Source organism: Solea solea, chromosome 13 (genome assembly GCF_958295425.1).
Source record: "Solea solea chromosome 13, fSolSol10.1, whole genome shotgun sequence".
NCBI lineage: Eukaryota > Metazoa > Chordata > Actinopteri > Pleuronectiformes > Soleidae > Solea > Solea solea.
The window spans coordinates 22,809,822-22,827,736 of NC_081146.1; the positions used below are offsets into that span (position 1 = coordinate 22,809,822).

Sequence of the window (17,915 nt, forward strand, 5' to 3'; positions counted from 1 at the left end):
GTACAGATGAGATGTCCTACCTTTCTTGACTTTCTTGGACGGCTGCTTCTTCTTCATGAACTTGGTGGCCTCGCGTGAAAGTTCTAGCTCCTCCCCCTCACCTGCTCCCTCTGCAATGGGCTCAACGCCTCCTGAAAGACGGACAGAGCAAATGTCTTCTGTTAACAAAAATGTTTTACATGTATAGAACTGCAGACGTCACGTGACTCAAGATGGTTTACGCCTCCAAAAAGTCAGTGCTAGTTTCGAGTTCTGTAGTTCTGGTTCTAGTGTCCTGTAGAGCCCCTTGCAGTGACCCGAGTTCGAGTTCACCCTTGGTGAGTTGCCATGCGTCTTCCCCCCTTCCACAGTTCACTGTCCTGTCCAATAAGGACAAAAATGTCCCCCCCGAGTAACATATCACAGATCTTAACAGACTAAATATCTGATCCTGTCTATTCCTTCTGAGCTTTTCCTACTTCAGAACATGTCCAGAAAACACTTAGACATCGTGAAAGAAGCATGTAAAATTAACAAGATCTAAAAGTGAATGTTGAAGTGATCCAACTCTGTTTGGCTCTTTGCAGACCAGGTAAAATGTCGTCCCCTTTGCTCCCATCCCATCAATACCAACACTTACATTGCACCTTGAAGCAGTTAGAGGTTAATAGAATCAAAGATTAGATGAAATGCTTGTTTAAATACATGTTTGATTTGATTCTAAAGTTTATTTGAACATGTTAAAGAACTGTTTTTGTTTTTTTGGGAAATAAAGGGATAGAATAATCAAATGAGTAGGTGTCTCTTCATGACTCACTCTGTATCAGGGGGGTCACGATGTTGATTGTAAAATCAAAAATACATACGTCTGCGTTGTCGACAAGAAATCCATGTCTCTGCGACCTTATTTAGTGGTGGAAAACCCTGGATTTAAGCATTTACTGGTTATTGTTAATAAATGATTTAAATATGACATAATATAAGGCCTTAGTGTGGCACATTGCAAACAAATGATGGACATTATATCAGTCATGAAACCACCTACACAATCGAAATGGGACATCATGACATAAAACCAATGATCTTAGACCAAATCCAAGTCTAAGTCTAAAAATGGATTTGGAGAATCGTGACACACTGTACTCTGTATACTGTTTTTCCTTTTTCTGTGTTTTAGTTTCCACAAACGGACGATAAAAGGACAATAATTAGATCGCTGTGATCTTTATGTGCACAGCTTCAGTGTTAGTGGACGCCTGACGTCACCGAGGACACCACGTTCACAGTGAGGCTGTGAATAGTGCACCTCACACTGTGTGTGTGTGTGTGCGCGATGAAATCCCTGCTCGAATCCCGAGGATCAGTGTGGATTTAGCGAGCTCCTGAGGCCGATGAATTGGACGCCTTGTCTCTTCTGTGTCCCACCACTCTGTCTCCTCTTCATCCCCCCCCTTCCCCATTATTCTTCTCCCCTCTGTCTCCTCTTCAACCCCCTTCCTGCCCTCTCTGTCTCCTCTTCCTCTTCTACCTCTCCTCCCTGTCTGCACCTCTTCAATCCTTATCCCTTCCCTTTTTCCTCTCTTTCTATCCATCTTCCTATCATCTAATTTTCTGACATTTTCTTATGTCCATCTTTCCTTCCTTATCTCCTCCTTCCTCCACGTTTCCTTTACTCTTGTGTCCAGTTTGACGGCACTTTCACTGAGCACACACACACACACACACGCCTCTGTACAGCACAGAGTGTGTATGCATGTGCGTGTGCGTCTGCCAACATGTCTACGTTAAGGTGTCTGAGAATGTGTGTGTGTCTCCATCTCCCCCACTGCGTCTTCAGCTATGTGTGTGTGTGTGTGTGTGTGCATGTGTAGATTACCTTAAGTCCTCTCTAATATTTATCCTGGCCTTTTCTAAAGCCAATCTTGTTCTCTTTGGTAAGAGCACAGCCTGTGGCTTCTCTCTCTCTCTCTCCCCCTCTCTCTTTCTCTCTCTCTCACACTCTCTCTCGTGCACACACACACACATTTGTTTGAAATGGGATATGCCTCACACTTAATTTGGCAGGTGTTTTTCTAAGGGGAGTCGGGTTTTTTTTAACGCTGTCTTACAATTTCATGGGGAATGTGGTTGTGTGTGTGTGTGTGTGTGTGTGTGTGTGTGTGTGTGTGTGTGTGCGCGTGCGTGCATGTTAACCTCAGTCTTACATCAACATGAGGTGAGGAAATAGCCCACCTCTGGAGCAAGTCTGAAACAAAATCACATTTCTCTTTCTTTCCTTCTGTCTTTCTCTCTCTCATACACACACACACACACACACACACACACACACACACACACTGACCTCCCACATTCCTCCCTCTCATCCCTCTCTCTCTCACTCTTTAAATAGTGGGCGTGGCTCTGCCTCGGTTACGTCTATATTTGCGTCGCCGGGTCGGGTTTATCAGTTTTAGAGCCTGAGCTTTAGACTCGGCGCGCTCTGTGCCGCATCACACTTCAACACCCAGGAAAAGCAGCGGGACGGCACAGATGACACTGTAATTATAGTTATTATGTTATGGAAGTTGCACAACAATAATGGCAGCAAACGGCCGTCAGTGCATGGAGATGATATATTTCTAAAAGTAGAAGTAAAGAGGCAGTCGCTGCAGCAGAGGAAAGTCAACTGTGCAACTGTGCATCATCTCAGGGATTCAAACGTGTCCTTTATGAGGAAAATCTCTATGATTGTGACATTCTGTAGTCTGTTATATACATCATTTTGTCTGCTGAATCCGTCTAATGTCTTTTAACATACTGAGAATTAATCCTCACAATATAATCATTTGATATTCTAGAATAATAACAAAATCTCATTTCTGTAAAGATAGAAGATAATTCACTATATTGTGGGAGATTTAAAAAAGAGAAAGGAACATTTATACACAAACCGTTTTTTTAGTTTCCTTCTTCACAGTATTAGAGATAAAATGTATTTTTAACCTGTCTTTATTTACTCATCTGCCTTATTTTCATATAGAAAACCAAAAAAATTGAGAAAAAAAAAAGATTTATGCTCAGAAATGTCTTTTGGTAAAAATCAATCACCTCCTAACTTCAAGACATTTCTTTTTTAATCAAATTACAGAATTATATTCACTCACCCGAAATGTGACATTAACATTGATAATATTGATAAATTGGAGATGTTGATTATGGGCCTTTATCACATTAATATTGAACACTTTCTTGATTATTATTGTATGTTCATGTTCTTCTTTGTTTTTCTACTCGTCTGTTTCTGATTATATCACCAGATATGGACTCAAATTAGGTGTATGTATGACTTGCATACCATGGAATATTATAACACATTGGATTTCTGGTTAATAAGTGATATTTCCTCCGTAAAGAAAAGAAGAAAAAGGAGATTTAAATTTATTTTTCATAATGCAAATTTCATGCAAATTATTTTACTAAAAAAAATGTATCAATAAAATTGATGTTGGAGTTTTGTATGAACAATATATACCCATTTATTTCTATATGTATGGAGATAAATAGATAATATAATACAACTTAATGTATATAATCAGCATATTAAAAATGTGTTTTAATCATGAATCTTGAAGCAATTCTGATCTATTTTATTTGCCACATAGACGCCACAATTTGTGCCAGACAAAATTAACCTTTCCTGTTAAACTGCAGTGGCGCCTTAGACCGTAAAATAAAAGCACTCCTGTGCGTTGAACACTAGGGGGCAGAGTCCAGATATGAAAAAGAATTACGACAAAAACTGTGTAAAATGAGCAGCAGCAGACTAATGCGCGGCTGGAGTGGTTTTGGAACAGACTTTGTCACATATTAGAGAATTTTACTGTCACAGACGTTTCTAGCTATAATTCTACAACTCATAAGCAGCAGTTTGAAAGGTTTATTGTCCCCCTGCACATGTTTAGACGCCGCGTGGTGTATTTCATAAACGTCGGACAGCTTGGCGCAGGTTTGATGTAGTTGAGATACAGCTGAGAGCGTGTAAATCACTCTGGACACGTGTGGGTCTGTTTGTATTGAGATGGCGATGGTTTTTGGGTCGGTCCGTGACAATTTTGGGGAGACGCTGAAGAAGCTTTGGGCCGTGTTGTGACAGCTCGGGATGGTGTGGGAGTGTTTGGGCTGGTCTGGGACAGTTTGGGGCCAGTTTTTTGGAACCGTTTCTGGAGAGACTGGTTGAGGGGTGAAGCTGCTTCCAATAGTCCGCTCCGTGTTGGTCTGCAGTGTGGAGACACCAGCGCATTCCTGCTTATTCTGGGCTGTGGTTTCAAGATGGGGTGACAGTGCAGTGCTGTGGTTGCCAGCAATTTGGCTGCGGTCTTTACGCTATTTCAATCCCCCCTCAATTTACACATCTTCGTATGCACACATGCACGTACGTACATGTACAGATTCTTTACAGTCGTAACCTCGAGCCATTTTTTCACTCTTAATTGTATATATGTAGACGAGTGCCATCAGGGGATGAGACGATATGAGATTTAATCATCTGTTCCAGTAAGAAATACTCATAATAAGTCGATTTTGGTGAGTTTCCATTATTGGGATAATCAGCACCAGTGAAAATCTTTCCATGAGGGTAACTGGAAAATGCTGTCCAGCTGGTCAAGCACCACAAGGGATTTTTTTTCTAAATAAAATTAAATTACATTTGTCTTTTGGCTTCTCTCTCTCTAGGGGTCGCCACAGCAGATGAGCCACATATTTGATTTGGCAGATATTTTTCACCCAACGAACCCTCCAGACGCAGAATTTCCATTTTATTCCGGTTTGGGAGCGGCACAAGGAGAACGCCCCCCTGTGGCTGGGTCAATTTAGAGTGTAAATTTAACAATAAGCAACAGGGATTGGGTACCTTGCTCAGGGGAACTCCAGTCCTTAGTTCCCTATGGCCTTGGTGCCCATTTAACCCTTTAACATGGAGCGTATCGCAGACGACACGTTTGCGCAAGCGCACTTTGCATCACCGTAATTACGCAACGGTTTGTGCTATCAGAAAAATTGCAATAGTTTCTGAAAGCTGAGAAGTTGCAAGTCAAATTAAACATGTGGTTATTTATACGATAATTTCACTCGTGCTGTTGCAGGAAGTCTGCGAATCAGCATCTTTGTCACCAGAGAGGAGAGAGTTGGAAAAACGCCTGTACACAAGACAAAAAACTCAAACGAATGTTATTCTAAATGTGTGTTATACTGTTCAGATTTCACATTTAACAAAATCTGGTGGTTTGTGGGGGTTTTTTCTAAATAAAACTTTTTGTTTTTCTTCATTTTAAATTGTTAATACACTATTTTAACGTGCAGTAAACTGTAAATATTGAAAGTTATTCTGGAAAAATGGCCCTTTTATGGTTAAAATAAAGTCCAGACAGACATTTTGAGGCTTAGGTGTTAAAGGGTTAAGAGTTTAAAGCAGAGGTGTCAAACTAATTTGGTAATACTATACTTTTCATTTCCAGATACCTGTGACTATGTTTGTGCCTTTGTAGATCCACTGTGATCTGTACGTTGTAATGCACATGTAAATGTTAAACTGAGGCATAATATTGATGAAACTGCACTTATTTTATTCAATAAATTTCAGGTTGTTCATCTTAAGTTTTGTAAAAGGATGCTTGAACTAAAATGACTTTGACACCCCTGCTTTAAAGCTTCATTTTTAAATAGTTTTGCCATAACATCGTGTGAATTACACAATTACAGCATTTTGGTGAGGAAAATATAACATAAATAGTTCATAATCTTCCCGTGCCCTATAGTTGTCCATTTAGAAAGTGCAGAAAGAATATATATATATATTCATACTGTAGATATATATATATATAAATATATATATATACTGTATACATAAGAAAACTCTTCAATTTGCAAACACCACAGAGAAGGAACAAAGACAGCTGCTCACGATTACACACAAGACTTGACCCACATTAAAACATACTACATGTATTTTCCTTACACTCTGTGTCCTCTGAACATACACACACATGCTGTATGTGCACGCACGCACACACACACACACACAGACGTATATGCACTCAAACACATCCCATCTTCTCCCCTCTCTTTAAGTCTAAAATAGAAGCAGGCCCCAAACCACAGCTCGCAGTGGCACACTGAAAATAACACACACAACTGTGGACTGGAGGATGTGTAATGTATGTGTGTGTGTGTGTGTGTGTGTGTGTGTGTGTGTGTGTTCTGGCATAAACCCATACCTTGTCAGGACCAGTAGTCCTCATTGAGACCAAAACCTGCTCCTAATGAGGCAGGACCTTATTTCTAAGGAACTGGTTACGTTTACGGGTTGTGGTTAAGTTAAGGTTCGGGTTGGACATTAACAGGTTATATTAAGTGGTCAAATTTGGAGGAAACACTGTCCAAATGAATGTAAGTCAATGCAGAGTCCTAAGAAGAGTCCTTGTTTTTTTCAAACAAACCAAAACCAGATCTTTTGACTTCATTAGAGAAAGAACATGTCAGTAAGTACAATACCAACTCATCTCTATAAATCATTCCACTTCTCTGTCCTTGGACCATCAAATTTGACAAGGGAAAAAATACTTTAAAGCTATTTTTAAATCTATTTTTTGCGATTACCGATGAATAACTCAATAAAAACCTTTCAGCATAATGTGCATCTAGTGAATCTTAGCAAAAAAACAGGATTCAGCACCTCCTCTAGGCTCTTTTCCCAAGCTTTGATAATTCTGTCCCATCATAGGAGGCTTTGACCAATCACAGTACAGTCAACGTCCCAAAACATGTGGATGAAACGCAACACTATGTAGGAAATGGTTGTCTTTTTATATCATTTGTATGACGTGGTTGATTGAAACAGACACAGCGTTTTGTTTTCTGTAATCAGAAATAAGTTCTCCTTTTGTTTTGACCAGATGAGACTTAACTGTCGCTGGGGGACAGAAATGAAAAATAAACAGAGTTGTGCTTGAATCAGGGTTCAAATTCAAGGACTTTCCAGGACCAAATTCAAACGGACCTGGTCTATATTCATCAAGCAACGCAGGGCATGAAACAGTAGGTGGCGTCGTAACAAACAAGGGAGACATTTACACACTCACACTCACTCTTTTTATGTTAAAGGACAAAGAAAGTGAAAATTGAACAGTGAGAGTGATAATGTCACTCTGTGTTTAGAAGTTTGTGTGTGTGTGTGTGTGTTTCCAGGAAACTCTCACATAAACACATTACACGGAGATGTACACACACAACCAATGAAGTGGGGCTTGTTGTGTGGTATCCCAGTGTGTGTGTGTGTGTGTGTGTGTGTCTGTGGTCTTGAAGGGGAAACTGTTGCCGCCGGTGTTGTTGGAAACGTAAACAAATGTGTATGTTTACGGGCGAGTGAAAAAGCAACATCTGAGACGGCTAACAAACGACTGTTTACTGAAGAGCAATGTGTTTTTGGTGTGTGTGTGTCTGTGTGTGTGTGAGTTTGTGTGCATATATAAATGTTGGCAGCGCACCAAAAGAGAGGGGAGAGACTGTATGAGAAGAAAACACAAACACAAACACATTCTCACACACACACACACACACACACTAACCTAAACCTAACCTTTACCTTGAAACACGTCTTCACCTTAATCTTTTTAATCTTGTCCGTGTTGTGTGTGTGTGTGTGTTTGTGTTTTGTTTTTTTGTCCCTGTGAGGACGAGGAGTCCCCGAGTAAACAAACACAGGTCCTCACAACGTGAGCAAAACCTGAAGTGCACAATTAATAGACTTGAGTTGACTTCCAGTGAACCTTGTGTTGAATTACTGTAATCATTCTAATGACTTTTTAAACAAGCCTTTAAACTTTTATGGACCATTCTCACTCTCTCTCTCACACACACACACACACACACACACACATAGAGAAAGAGTGTGTGTGATGTGTGTTTATCATTAAACTGTGTGGAGTTTTTGAATACGTGCTATTTTTTTTCCCCCACACACAGTTTGCCTCTCTCATTATATATTTAAGAATATTAAAGCCAGAGTCATTTGTATAAATGATGGCGCTTCACTGACGTTGTGCGTTATTGGCCGTACGTCCTTGTTTTCGGTGCCATCGTTTTCCTTCTTTCTTTCTTTCTTTTTTTTTTAACAGCTTTGTCACCAATTAAATCTGCGGGTTAACGGGGTAACAAATAAGTGGAGCTACAGCAGCCCGACTGTGCGGCGATACAAGAGCGGTTTTGTTTGCACGACTACGAGATGAGTTGGAGATTTATTTTTAACGTTTTGATTTTGTGTGGGGAATTGTGAGAGAAGGCGAAATAAGGAGGAGGAGGAGGAGGAATAAATGAAATAAAGAGGGAGGAGAGAAAACAGACTGTAATTGATGATCTTGTCAGAAACACCGCTATAAACCTCAGCCAGGGCTAAATGATCCGTACATTCTGTGTGTGTGTGTGTGTGTATATGAATTTATGAGTGTGTCAACTTTGCAAATGTGACACTACATGTGCCAAAGTAGGTGTGTGTATCCATGTTTTTGTGTGTCATGGGTGTGTACCTGTAGTTGTGTGTGTGTGTGTGTGTGTGTGTGTGTACAGATGCATTTAAATACGAGTGTGTGTTGGCCTGTAAAGTGGAGCATGAATAGTCTTCATGTTTTTGCTTGCTGACGCCTAAAATCTTCAACAGGGGACCATCTTATATGAGGCACACACACACACAGACACACACACAGACACACACACACACACACAGACACACACACACACACACACACACACACGCAGGCACACACAGCTGAACAAAACTCAAGATGGACACAGTTCAAAGTTGACGTTTAGTTTAAACCTGAACCGCGATTGACCGTACTTTAGAAGTTTGATTTCAGATCTCACGATGATCACGTTTTATTATTAATGACAGCACCATTGACCTACGGCTTGGCCCCGCCCCCTTTAGTTCACACAGGAGTTATTACATAAGATGGAAATGGAAGAGTTGTGCATAAAATACAGAAGGCAGGACGCATTTCATCGTCCACTCAGAATGATCCTCCCGCTGTCTTCTTACAGGGGCTCACATTGACATTATCTGTTATCTAGTTCTCACTTCAACCTTTGGAGAATAACTGAAGTTTAGTGCATGTCTTTTATCAGATTTACACTCGAAATGCCAGAAACCTGACAGAAACGTACCTTTCTATGGAGGTCTCAGCTCAGAATGATACACGGCCTGTCTGTGTTTAAGAGCAGGGCTTATGGTGCGTAACGTTTACATCGGAAGTCGGAACTGGAAGTGTATCTTGGGCTTTACTGTGTAAAGACACGCTGCACAGACAATTCTCCTCTTACTGACTCACCAGGAGCAGCCAGGTTCTGGACCTGGGCGGGGACCTGGACGTTGGCCTCGGACCCCAGGGTGAGGCGGCCTCCCTTGCCGATGCGATCGCACAGCAGTGTGATGTGCTTCTTCAGGCGAGTGGTGTCACGGGGGAGGCCCAGCAGCGGGCCGCCCGCCTGAGCCAGAGATGTGGCCTGATCCTTGGGACTCCTGGACAAACAGCTCCGCAGGAGGTGAGAGACGGCCGCGTCGCAGCTCTCCTCCCAGCCCTGAGGAGACAGGAGGACAGAGGAACTTTTAGAGTTGGGAAAGAACGGTAAACTTATGTGTTTCTCATGTATTTTGAGGTGGATGGGTGGGATATGGCCGAGGCATCCTGGTGTATTTTGACCATAGACTAACATATGCCTGACCACAGATTACTCAATGTGCCTAAACCTGACCACATTCATGACCAGGATATTGTTATCATCATCCTCACTGATGCCAAAAGCACCACGAGTGGTTTAAACAGCAGCATGTTGGCAATCACATCTGTAGATATGTAAATGAGCAATGTAACGTTAGTTGGGAAATGTGAGCTTCCACATACTCCATCTCTGGTTTGCAAAAAAAAAACATGTGATCGTGGCGACTGGGTTGGAAGAGAAGATGGAGGAAGTGGTTTAACGACCAATAGTTTATGTGAAATTTAAATACAAGCACAGAGACTCTCGTCACTCTCTCCCCATCTTTTGTCTGCAGTCAGGGTATCTTGTCTGGGCATCTCTGATTTCTCCTTCTCCCTCACTCTCCCTCTCTTTCCCTCACACACTCAGCCACAGACACTTATCTCATCCTAAAAACCCCTGAATCTATATGTAACCGTCTCAGCGTTTGACATTGGACGGGTGTGTTGACAGGTATCCTCCCACCATCCCCTTTTTCTCCACAACCCTCCCCCTTTCTCCCTCATCCCTCCTCCCCCCCTCCCGCCTTCTGCCGCCATGCTGATAGGCCCCTAATGAGCCATAATGACAGGTAATCAACCCTGTAATGATGATGACGGAGAGACAGAGACTGAGACAGGGGAAGACAGAGAGAGAGAGAGAAGGTCAAGGAGATGAGATGATGACAGAGGCGAAGGCAGATATTACAGACCGAGAAAGAGACGAGCGGAGGGACGATTGGCGAGTGGAGATAAGAACGGAGGAAAGAAGCGCAGACAGAGGAGGAGGTGGAGGGCCTGAAGGGGTGAAAATAAGAGGGGAGGAGCATTAGGGGGAGCAAAGGAGGAGGAGGAGAGATGGGAGGTGGGTGACCTATTCTTACCACAATACCTCACCAGGTTATCAAATACTTGGAACGACATAACTGCAGGTTTCTGTGGAAACTTGGCGAGCTCGCACACACACGTTCCACATGCTGCGGAGGAAAATTAAACGTCTTTAAACCTTAAACTGCACACATTCATCCTCCTCAACAAGAAGAAAGGGAGCAAGGAAAAGGCGGAGCGGAGCAGGTTTGGACCGAGGCCACGGCGATAAATTAAGACAAAGTTCCCGCTAATGCAGAGATCGGGCAGACGTTTCCTGTTCCATGCAGCACGAAACAAGGGAGGGTTTGTGTTCTTCTATTTTCATTCAGTTTGTGACTGTGAAGCCTGTAGGCAACAAAATGTCGTTGTTATTTATCAATAATCCCTTTACAACTTTTCATTAGCCTCTATCCCACAACGTTAACCATCTTGCAATAAGTCTAAACAATCACTTGCTGACTCCAACAGCATCCTATTCATTGTTTTATTTCCTGTATTTGTCTCTGTAATTTCCTAAAGGGAATATTTCTATCTTGTAGAAAAAACACTTGTTTATTCACGTTTCCCCCCAATGTCACAATAGAAATATTGTCTTTTTACATAATTCAGATATTTTCTGGTTTGACCTGTTTATGTATGTTTTGTCTGCAATTGAGGACAAATCTACTGCAGAGGACTTTTCAGTTTTGTCTACAGGCTGCATCAAGAATATTGGATTCGACGAGGGGTAAATCCCAGGTGTGATTACAGCCTTATTGGACGGCCATGGAGAAAACATCCCCGGACCTAGCACGCAACCTTGGAGGACTCCCAAAGAGACAAGGAAAGGTTCAGGCAGCGATCTCTCTCTGTCCTGACATTCCCATCATAACTGGGAAAGTCATTTGAGAAGCCGGAGTTACGGCTCTGTGAGAACAGCTCTGTCATACACTCAGTCTCCGGGGGGTGAGACCAAATCAGTGAGTTGCTTTTTTCTAATGAAATATCTGAATGTAGCTGTCACAACGTTAACCCTCTGGGTTTAATCAGTTTCAAATATGACTAGATAACAACGTCCTTTTGAGGCACAATTCATCACGCTGCGTGACCTGGCCTTCTCCTCTGGTCTTGTCGTTACTACTATGGCCACTAGAGGTCGTTTAACAATAAAACATAATTGTCAAACATAATAAACCAACAGTAATCCAATAAAGCATTTTTGTGGGATAACCTTTTGTTTACTCCATTTCTTATAGTCAGGATTTTACGATTATGGAATATTATCACAGCATCAGCGTTGGTAACTTGTAACAAAGTAACACACCAGGGATGTTTACATGCATGATCACATTATTGGCAGTGTGGTCCAAATAAGTATCAATCCTTGGTTGCAGTTTGTCCAGCGTTATCTTGTTGTTGTTTATTTAAACTAGTAGAGACCACACTCAGATGTATGGAAGAGTATTAGGGCCAAACTCAAATTTAATCTCAGAATTATGATTTTTCTTCTCAGAAATATGACTTTAATCTGAGAATTATGACTTTTTAGATGTGGCCCTAACACTCCTCCGTATGGATGAAAAAAACAGAATCTGTATTTATTGCCAAGTACATTTGACGTTGGGGCATTCAAATAGAATTAAATTAGAAAATAAAAATAAAAACCTAACATATAAAAAATGTATACAGTAACACTGAGAGGCCATGAACTCTTCAGGAAAATCTTTACAATTCAAGAGAATACACTCGGTGACTACATTAATATTTAAATACAGTCTATATGAGCCTACATGAAAGGGCCATGGATGCTGAGTTGTCCAAGAATCTTTGTTTGAGATTCCTTCAATGTTTCAGTGAAGTCATTTTGATGAGCTATCAGTTTCACTCACTCACTCCATAAAACACAAATGACTTTACTAACCTCTTAATAAACCTTAGAGAAACCACTCAACTCAGTGCTGCAAAGAACTTTTAAATAAAAAAAAAGGTGAAGACACATTTGCAGGTCCAATGCTTGAAAGTTCTGGTGAAGAACTTAGAAAGCCCGAATGAGGCGATGCTTTCTGCTCTGTGATGGATTCTGGTAAAGTAAACAGCGGGCAGGAGAACTGGGTGGTCATGCAGGAATAGCAGACACACAGACAGCGTCAGCAACTCTGTTCAAGAGCTAAGTGACAGATGGGTAAAAAGAGACCAAAGACAGAGAAGAGGAGGGATGGACAAGGAGGAAGGAGGGTGGGTTCAGAAGGAGGGGAAGATCGATCGGGGGGGAGAGAAAGAAAGTGGAGACAAAAATGAAATTTAAGGGTGAAAACAAGAGTGAGGAATCAGGAGAGAGAAGGGGAAGTGAGGAAGAGAAAAGGTCGGGGAAAGTGAAAACCTATACAGTAGCAAGAGAATGAGAGATGTATAAATAGTTTGCAATGGTGGGAGAAGATGGAGATACAGAGACTGAGATTAAGAAACGTGATACAAGAAATGGGGAAGAAGAGGTGGTGCAAGAAGTGGAGTGAGGAGGAGAAGAAATGATGGCATCCACGTGAAATGAAAACCAGTGAGAGGTGAGGATGCAAAAGAGTGAAAGCGGAAGTGGGGTAGGAGGAGGATGAAGACGAAGGAGAACCAGGAGGAATGCAAAAGTGGAGGAAGAGGAGGAGGCGGCGGCAGAGTTCTGCTCGGCTGCAGCTAAATGAGACGTTTCGTTAGATACCACACAGACGCATTTCCTCTACTCCTCCTCCTCCTTCTCCTCTTCCTGCTCACCTCTTTTCCTGCAGACAGAAGGGCCTCTCCTCTCCTCTCCTCACTCCTTCTCCTTCTCTCATTCGAAATATTCTGTCTATTTTCTTTCAGATAAATGTTCCGAGTGTGGACATCTGCCGTTCAGAAGAATCCTTCCTGTCTCCAGGCGTCAGCAGCACATTTCTGACATTTTTAGAGTTCTTTGCACTTTGTAGCTCAGCTGGATAATCACATAATCTATACACTAATGTTACAGGTGACATTTGGTCACAACTATGAAGGCTTTTCTGAGGGTTAAGATGGATACTTAGACATCTGCGGAACGACCGTCCGTTTGTGACGTCAGCTTCTCAGTACAGTAATTCCTAAAAAGCTGAATTACTGCCAGATATGGAAAGAGAAGAAATCACTCATTGAACATTTATAAAATCAATATAAGAGGGTTGATATAACCTTTTCATTTTTAGCTGCTACACAAACTGTAAGTCATCGTTCTGCGATGGAGTGTGTGTGTGTGTGTGTGTGTTGTCCTCTGAAAATAGCTCACCAGTTCCATCCACCTGTTTGTCTTCATGTCATGGACATGACCCTGATTACTGGTAATTCATTTAATGCCATTAATCCCATTTAAAATACCATGTGTACACACACACACACACATAGACAAACACAGACACAAACAAACAGCCCCTTGAGGCTCATCAAATGAACCTTTCAACCTATTTCTGTCCACTCTCTCTCGCTGTGTGTGTGTGTGTGTGTGTGTGTCCTGTTGCAGATATTTTATGTGCTGCTGCTGTTTATGAAGACACAGATGTTTATGTGTGTTATGTGTGTGTAATGTGAGCGTGTCAGAAGAGAGGCTGGAAATAGTCTCGGTGGTAATGAGAGGTTCAGGGGATTGATCAGAGCTGTGGAAAAATGACACACACGCACAGGTACTCGGCTTCACGGGTCTCCACGGGGCGGCAAATCTTTCGTGATTACAGCAAATGGAAGAACGCAACGTCAACACCACCGTTTGGTAACATACGCGCGATAAACACGTACAAATATACACACGCACGCACACACAGTGGACAAAAATACACACAAAGACAGACAAAGCATCAGTCTGATTATAGGCCAGTGTCGTCCGTTCGTTGTCCTCGTGACCTTGACCTAGTGTGTATTTGTGCGTTGTCTACACCCGCACACACACACATTCATCATAAAGTTGTACCCCAGAGTGTTGAGTGTCAGAAAGTGAGTGTGTGTGTATATATATATATACACACACATACATATATATATATATATATATATATATATATATACACACACATACATATATATACGTGTATTTGTCACAACCTTGTGCGGTATAAACTAGGGCTGCAATGAGTATTTGATTAATCTGTGTTTTTGTTCAATAAATAAAACAAGTTTTCTGATTTTTCAGCTTCTTAAATGTGAATATTTTCGTGTTTCTTTGCTCCACGTAATAAAGAAATCATTAAAACTGATTCATTTGGCTTTGTGAACAAAGACAAACAAAGACATTCGAGAACCTCGTCGTTTCCAGGTTTAAAAAAAAACCTGATCAATGTTTTCTGACACTTTATGAATCAATCAAGTACTCGATTCATCGAGAAAAATAATCCAAAGATTCTCGATTATGAAAGACAATTGTCAGGACCAGTAGTCCTCACGGTGTGTGTGTGTGTCTGCGTGTGTCTGTGTGTGCGTGTGTGTTCCTAAGGGGACCGGAAAGACTTAATTTATTTAAAAAATGTTCAGTGTGTGTTTAAGCTGAGGCTGTGTTTATTGAGTGAACTACAGATTGTTGAACAGAAACTGACATTTAATGGCCCTGTGTGTGTGTGTGTGTGTGTGTACCAGCTGTGGCGTGTCCTGCAGCAGTGGCAGCAGCGTGGCCTCCAGGATGGCGGTCTGGTCTGGGGTCAGGCCCTGCCACAGCGACAGCAGCAGCACCAGCAGGTGTGTGGCGCTCCGCAGGCGGGCGAACGCCTCCTCCAGCAGAGCTCGGTTCTCCTCTGCAGCCTCAGCCAGCGTTATCACCTGCAGGAGGGAGGAGTCGGTTAATATTACAATGCAATTTATTCATTTTTCATTTCTTGCTTCACGGTTTGTAATAATGGTTTGCACTTCCAGGCCACCGTACTGTATTGACTTAATCAAAGAAAACTTTTATAGAACAACAAACTGTGAAGCTAAATTGATTTTGTTTAAACTCCAAAATGATCCCAAACATTCTCATACATGTACAACACAATGAAAACATGTAACTCTGGGTAGTCAAATGAAACACAGGCAGAGCAGCTATAAAATCAGAGGATAACAACACACACAGGAGTGTGATGTCATTTAGGGCCTTTGATATTCGATTTATCGGTTTTAGTATTGTTTTTTTCAATAAATAAAACAAGTTTTTTGTTTTTTTCAGCTTCTTAAATGTGATTATTCTCTGGTTTCCTTGCTCCATATCACACATAAATCATTAAAACTGAATAATTTAGTTTGTGGACAAAACAAGACATTTGAGAACGTCATCATTTCCAGGTTTGGGAAACACTGATCAACATTTTCGGACAAGACGATTAATCGATGATGAAAATAATCACCTCCCTCAGTAAACGTTGGAACCTTTAAGCTCCACATAAGCAGTGTTTAAGTGTCTGAACCGTGCAGAAACATGCAGGACAGGTTCATGAAAACTCTTGAGCGGAGGCCAACAGACTGTAAGGATAAGTCATCAGACTTTCAGCGCACACGGAGCGGTCCGTTTGAACTCGGCTGTGTTTTGTCCTTTTATTGCCGTTTATTTTTCCAGTTGAAAAAGAGGCAAAGCTGTAATGATCCCAAATGGCCCGAAAATGGGATTTCCAGAGCTCTAACAAGAGGAACAGTGGTGCGGTTTGTTCAGAGTGAGAGTTTAATTTCAACAGACTTCAGGAAACAACCCTAAAATATAATAGATTGTGGGAACAAGGACACAAATCCACTTCCTCCTCTTTGGAAACCTAAAATGAAATATCACCGAGTCTGGACAGATGCTTGTTTTCTGATGTTCGTACATCAATCAACAAGGAATGGTCCCCCTAAAAACATTTGAAAATGGGAAAAAAGCATGTGCGGAGATACTTTAGAGGTCCGATATGCAACATATAGCCTTCTACTGTACAATGTCATGAAACATGGTGGGGATGGTGCAGCTCCTTTTCTGTGTGTTGTTTTAAAGCCTTTGTTTTGGTTGCCAGGCCAGTTTGACCGGAGTGCGTAGAAAATGAAACAAGCGCTTTATCTCTCACTCCATCTTAGAAATGATCTTATTGGAAAAAAATCTGCCTCCTGTGAGAAGTCTGTGGCTGACTTTGCTCGACCTATTTACACCACTGTATTTTAAAGTTGGTGATAATGGTGTTACTTGGTATTAAGAGTTTGAGAACCTCTGTTCTAGAGGAAGCTGAGCTTCCCTTGCTGTCTTAGAGCCGTCAGTACCTCAACACCACCGTACTTCAAAAAAAATCCCAAACTATCTCTTTAAGCTCATCTAGGCTCTACTTAAGTACACAGCTCAGCTGTGTTTAAAAGTCGGCGAGTGAATGCATGAAACAAGGTGTGGCGGTAGTGGGACCAGGTGAACTCTGACCTCCGCCCAGAGGTCAATCTCTCCATCCCTCCATCACTGCAACAACAGAGGAATAGAGATGAGAGGAGCGGCGTGAACGAGTGATGACAGGGCAAGACGGATGGTGACGAGGACAACAAGAGAGGACAAGCCGGACAAAGGGAAGGAGGGAAACGGGAGACGAGGGAGGAGAGCGGGAGAGATGAGCAGATGGAGAGCGAAAAGGACGAGGTGAAAGCAGATCTGGTACTAATGGACGAGTGTGTGTTCAGATAAATGAGTGATCTGCAGGCCTGAGCGCCAACACACGCCAGCGGTTTGTTTGACAAATGGATTCAGTGCTCGGCATTTGATACTGCGAAAACAGAGATGTGTGTGTGTGTGTGTGTGAGTGTCAGGGTTAAGCAGCACTTGCCAGAATAAGCCGTTTTGAATTGTGAAATACAAAACTTCTGACATATCGGTATGTGCATACCTTCTTTATGATGTAAACACTGTGAGGTAAAAACCTTACTTCACCTCCTCGCGTTTGTGCGCTGACCTATCTGCTTGGCTCTCTCTCTCTCTCTCACATGGCCGAGGTCACATGTGGACTCAGTGTCACTCACTTTCATCCACACATTATTATATTAACCTCACACATTTACTTCATCAATAAACACCTCATGGTAAATGGTCTGTGTTTGTATCGCTACAGACACAGAAAACTATTAATCCCCAAAGGGAAATGAAGTTACTCTAGTCCACAGACCACATGTACACATTCATACAAGACCAGTCTTGATGATGTGTGTGAATCTACTGTGCACACACAGGGAAGTCAGAGCAGGGAGCAGGAATAAAAATCTATGAAATAATCATGACTCAAAACTAGAAAACAAATAAAAAAACATGAATAATAAACAATAAATATGGAATAAATACAAGAATAAGTGAAGCAAATG

The 17,915-nt window shown here is 41.8% G+C and overlaps 1 protein-coding gene across 4 annotated transcripts in view; it reads right to left on the bottom strand.

Annotated features, from left to right (window-relative positions):
• The window catches only part of bbs9 (Bardet-Biedl syndrome 9), a 181,627-nt gene that overhangs the window by 55,850 nt on the left and 107,862 nt on the right, over positions 1–17,915 (bottom strand). For all 4 annotated transcript variants that reach the window (XM_058648536.1, XM_058648534.1, XM_058648535.1 and 1 more), the window contains 3 exons: positions 15,219–15,401; positions 9,342–9,591; positions 21–131 (listed from right to left, as the gene is read on the bottom strand). In XM_058648536.1, coding sequence (XP_058504519.1) covers positions 21–131; positions 9,342–9,591; positions 15,219–15,401 — 544 coding nt within the window. The remainder of the gene's footprint in view (positions 1–20; positions 132–9,341; positions 9,592–15,218; positions 15,402–17,915) is intronic.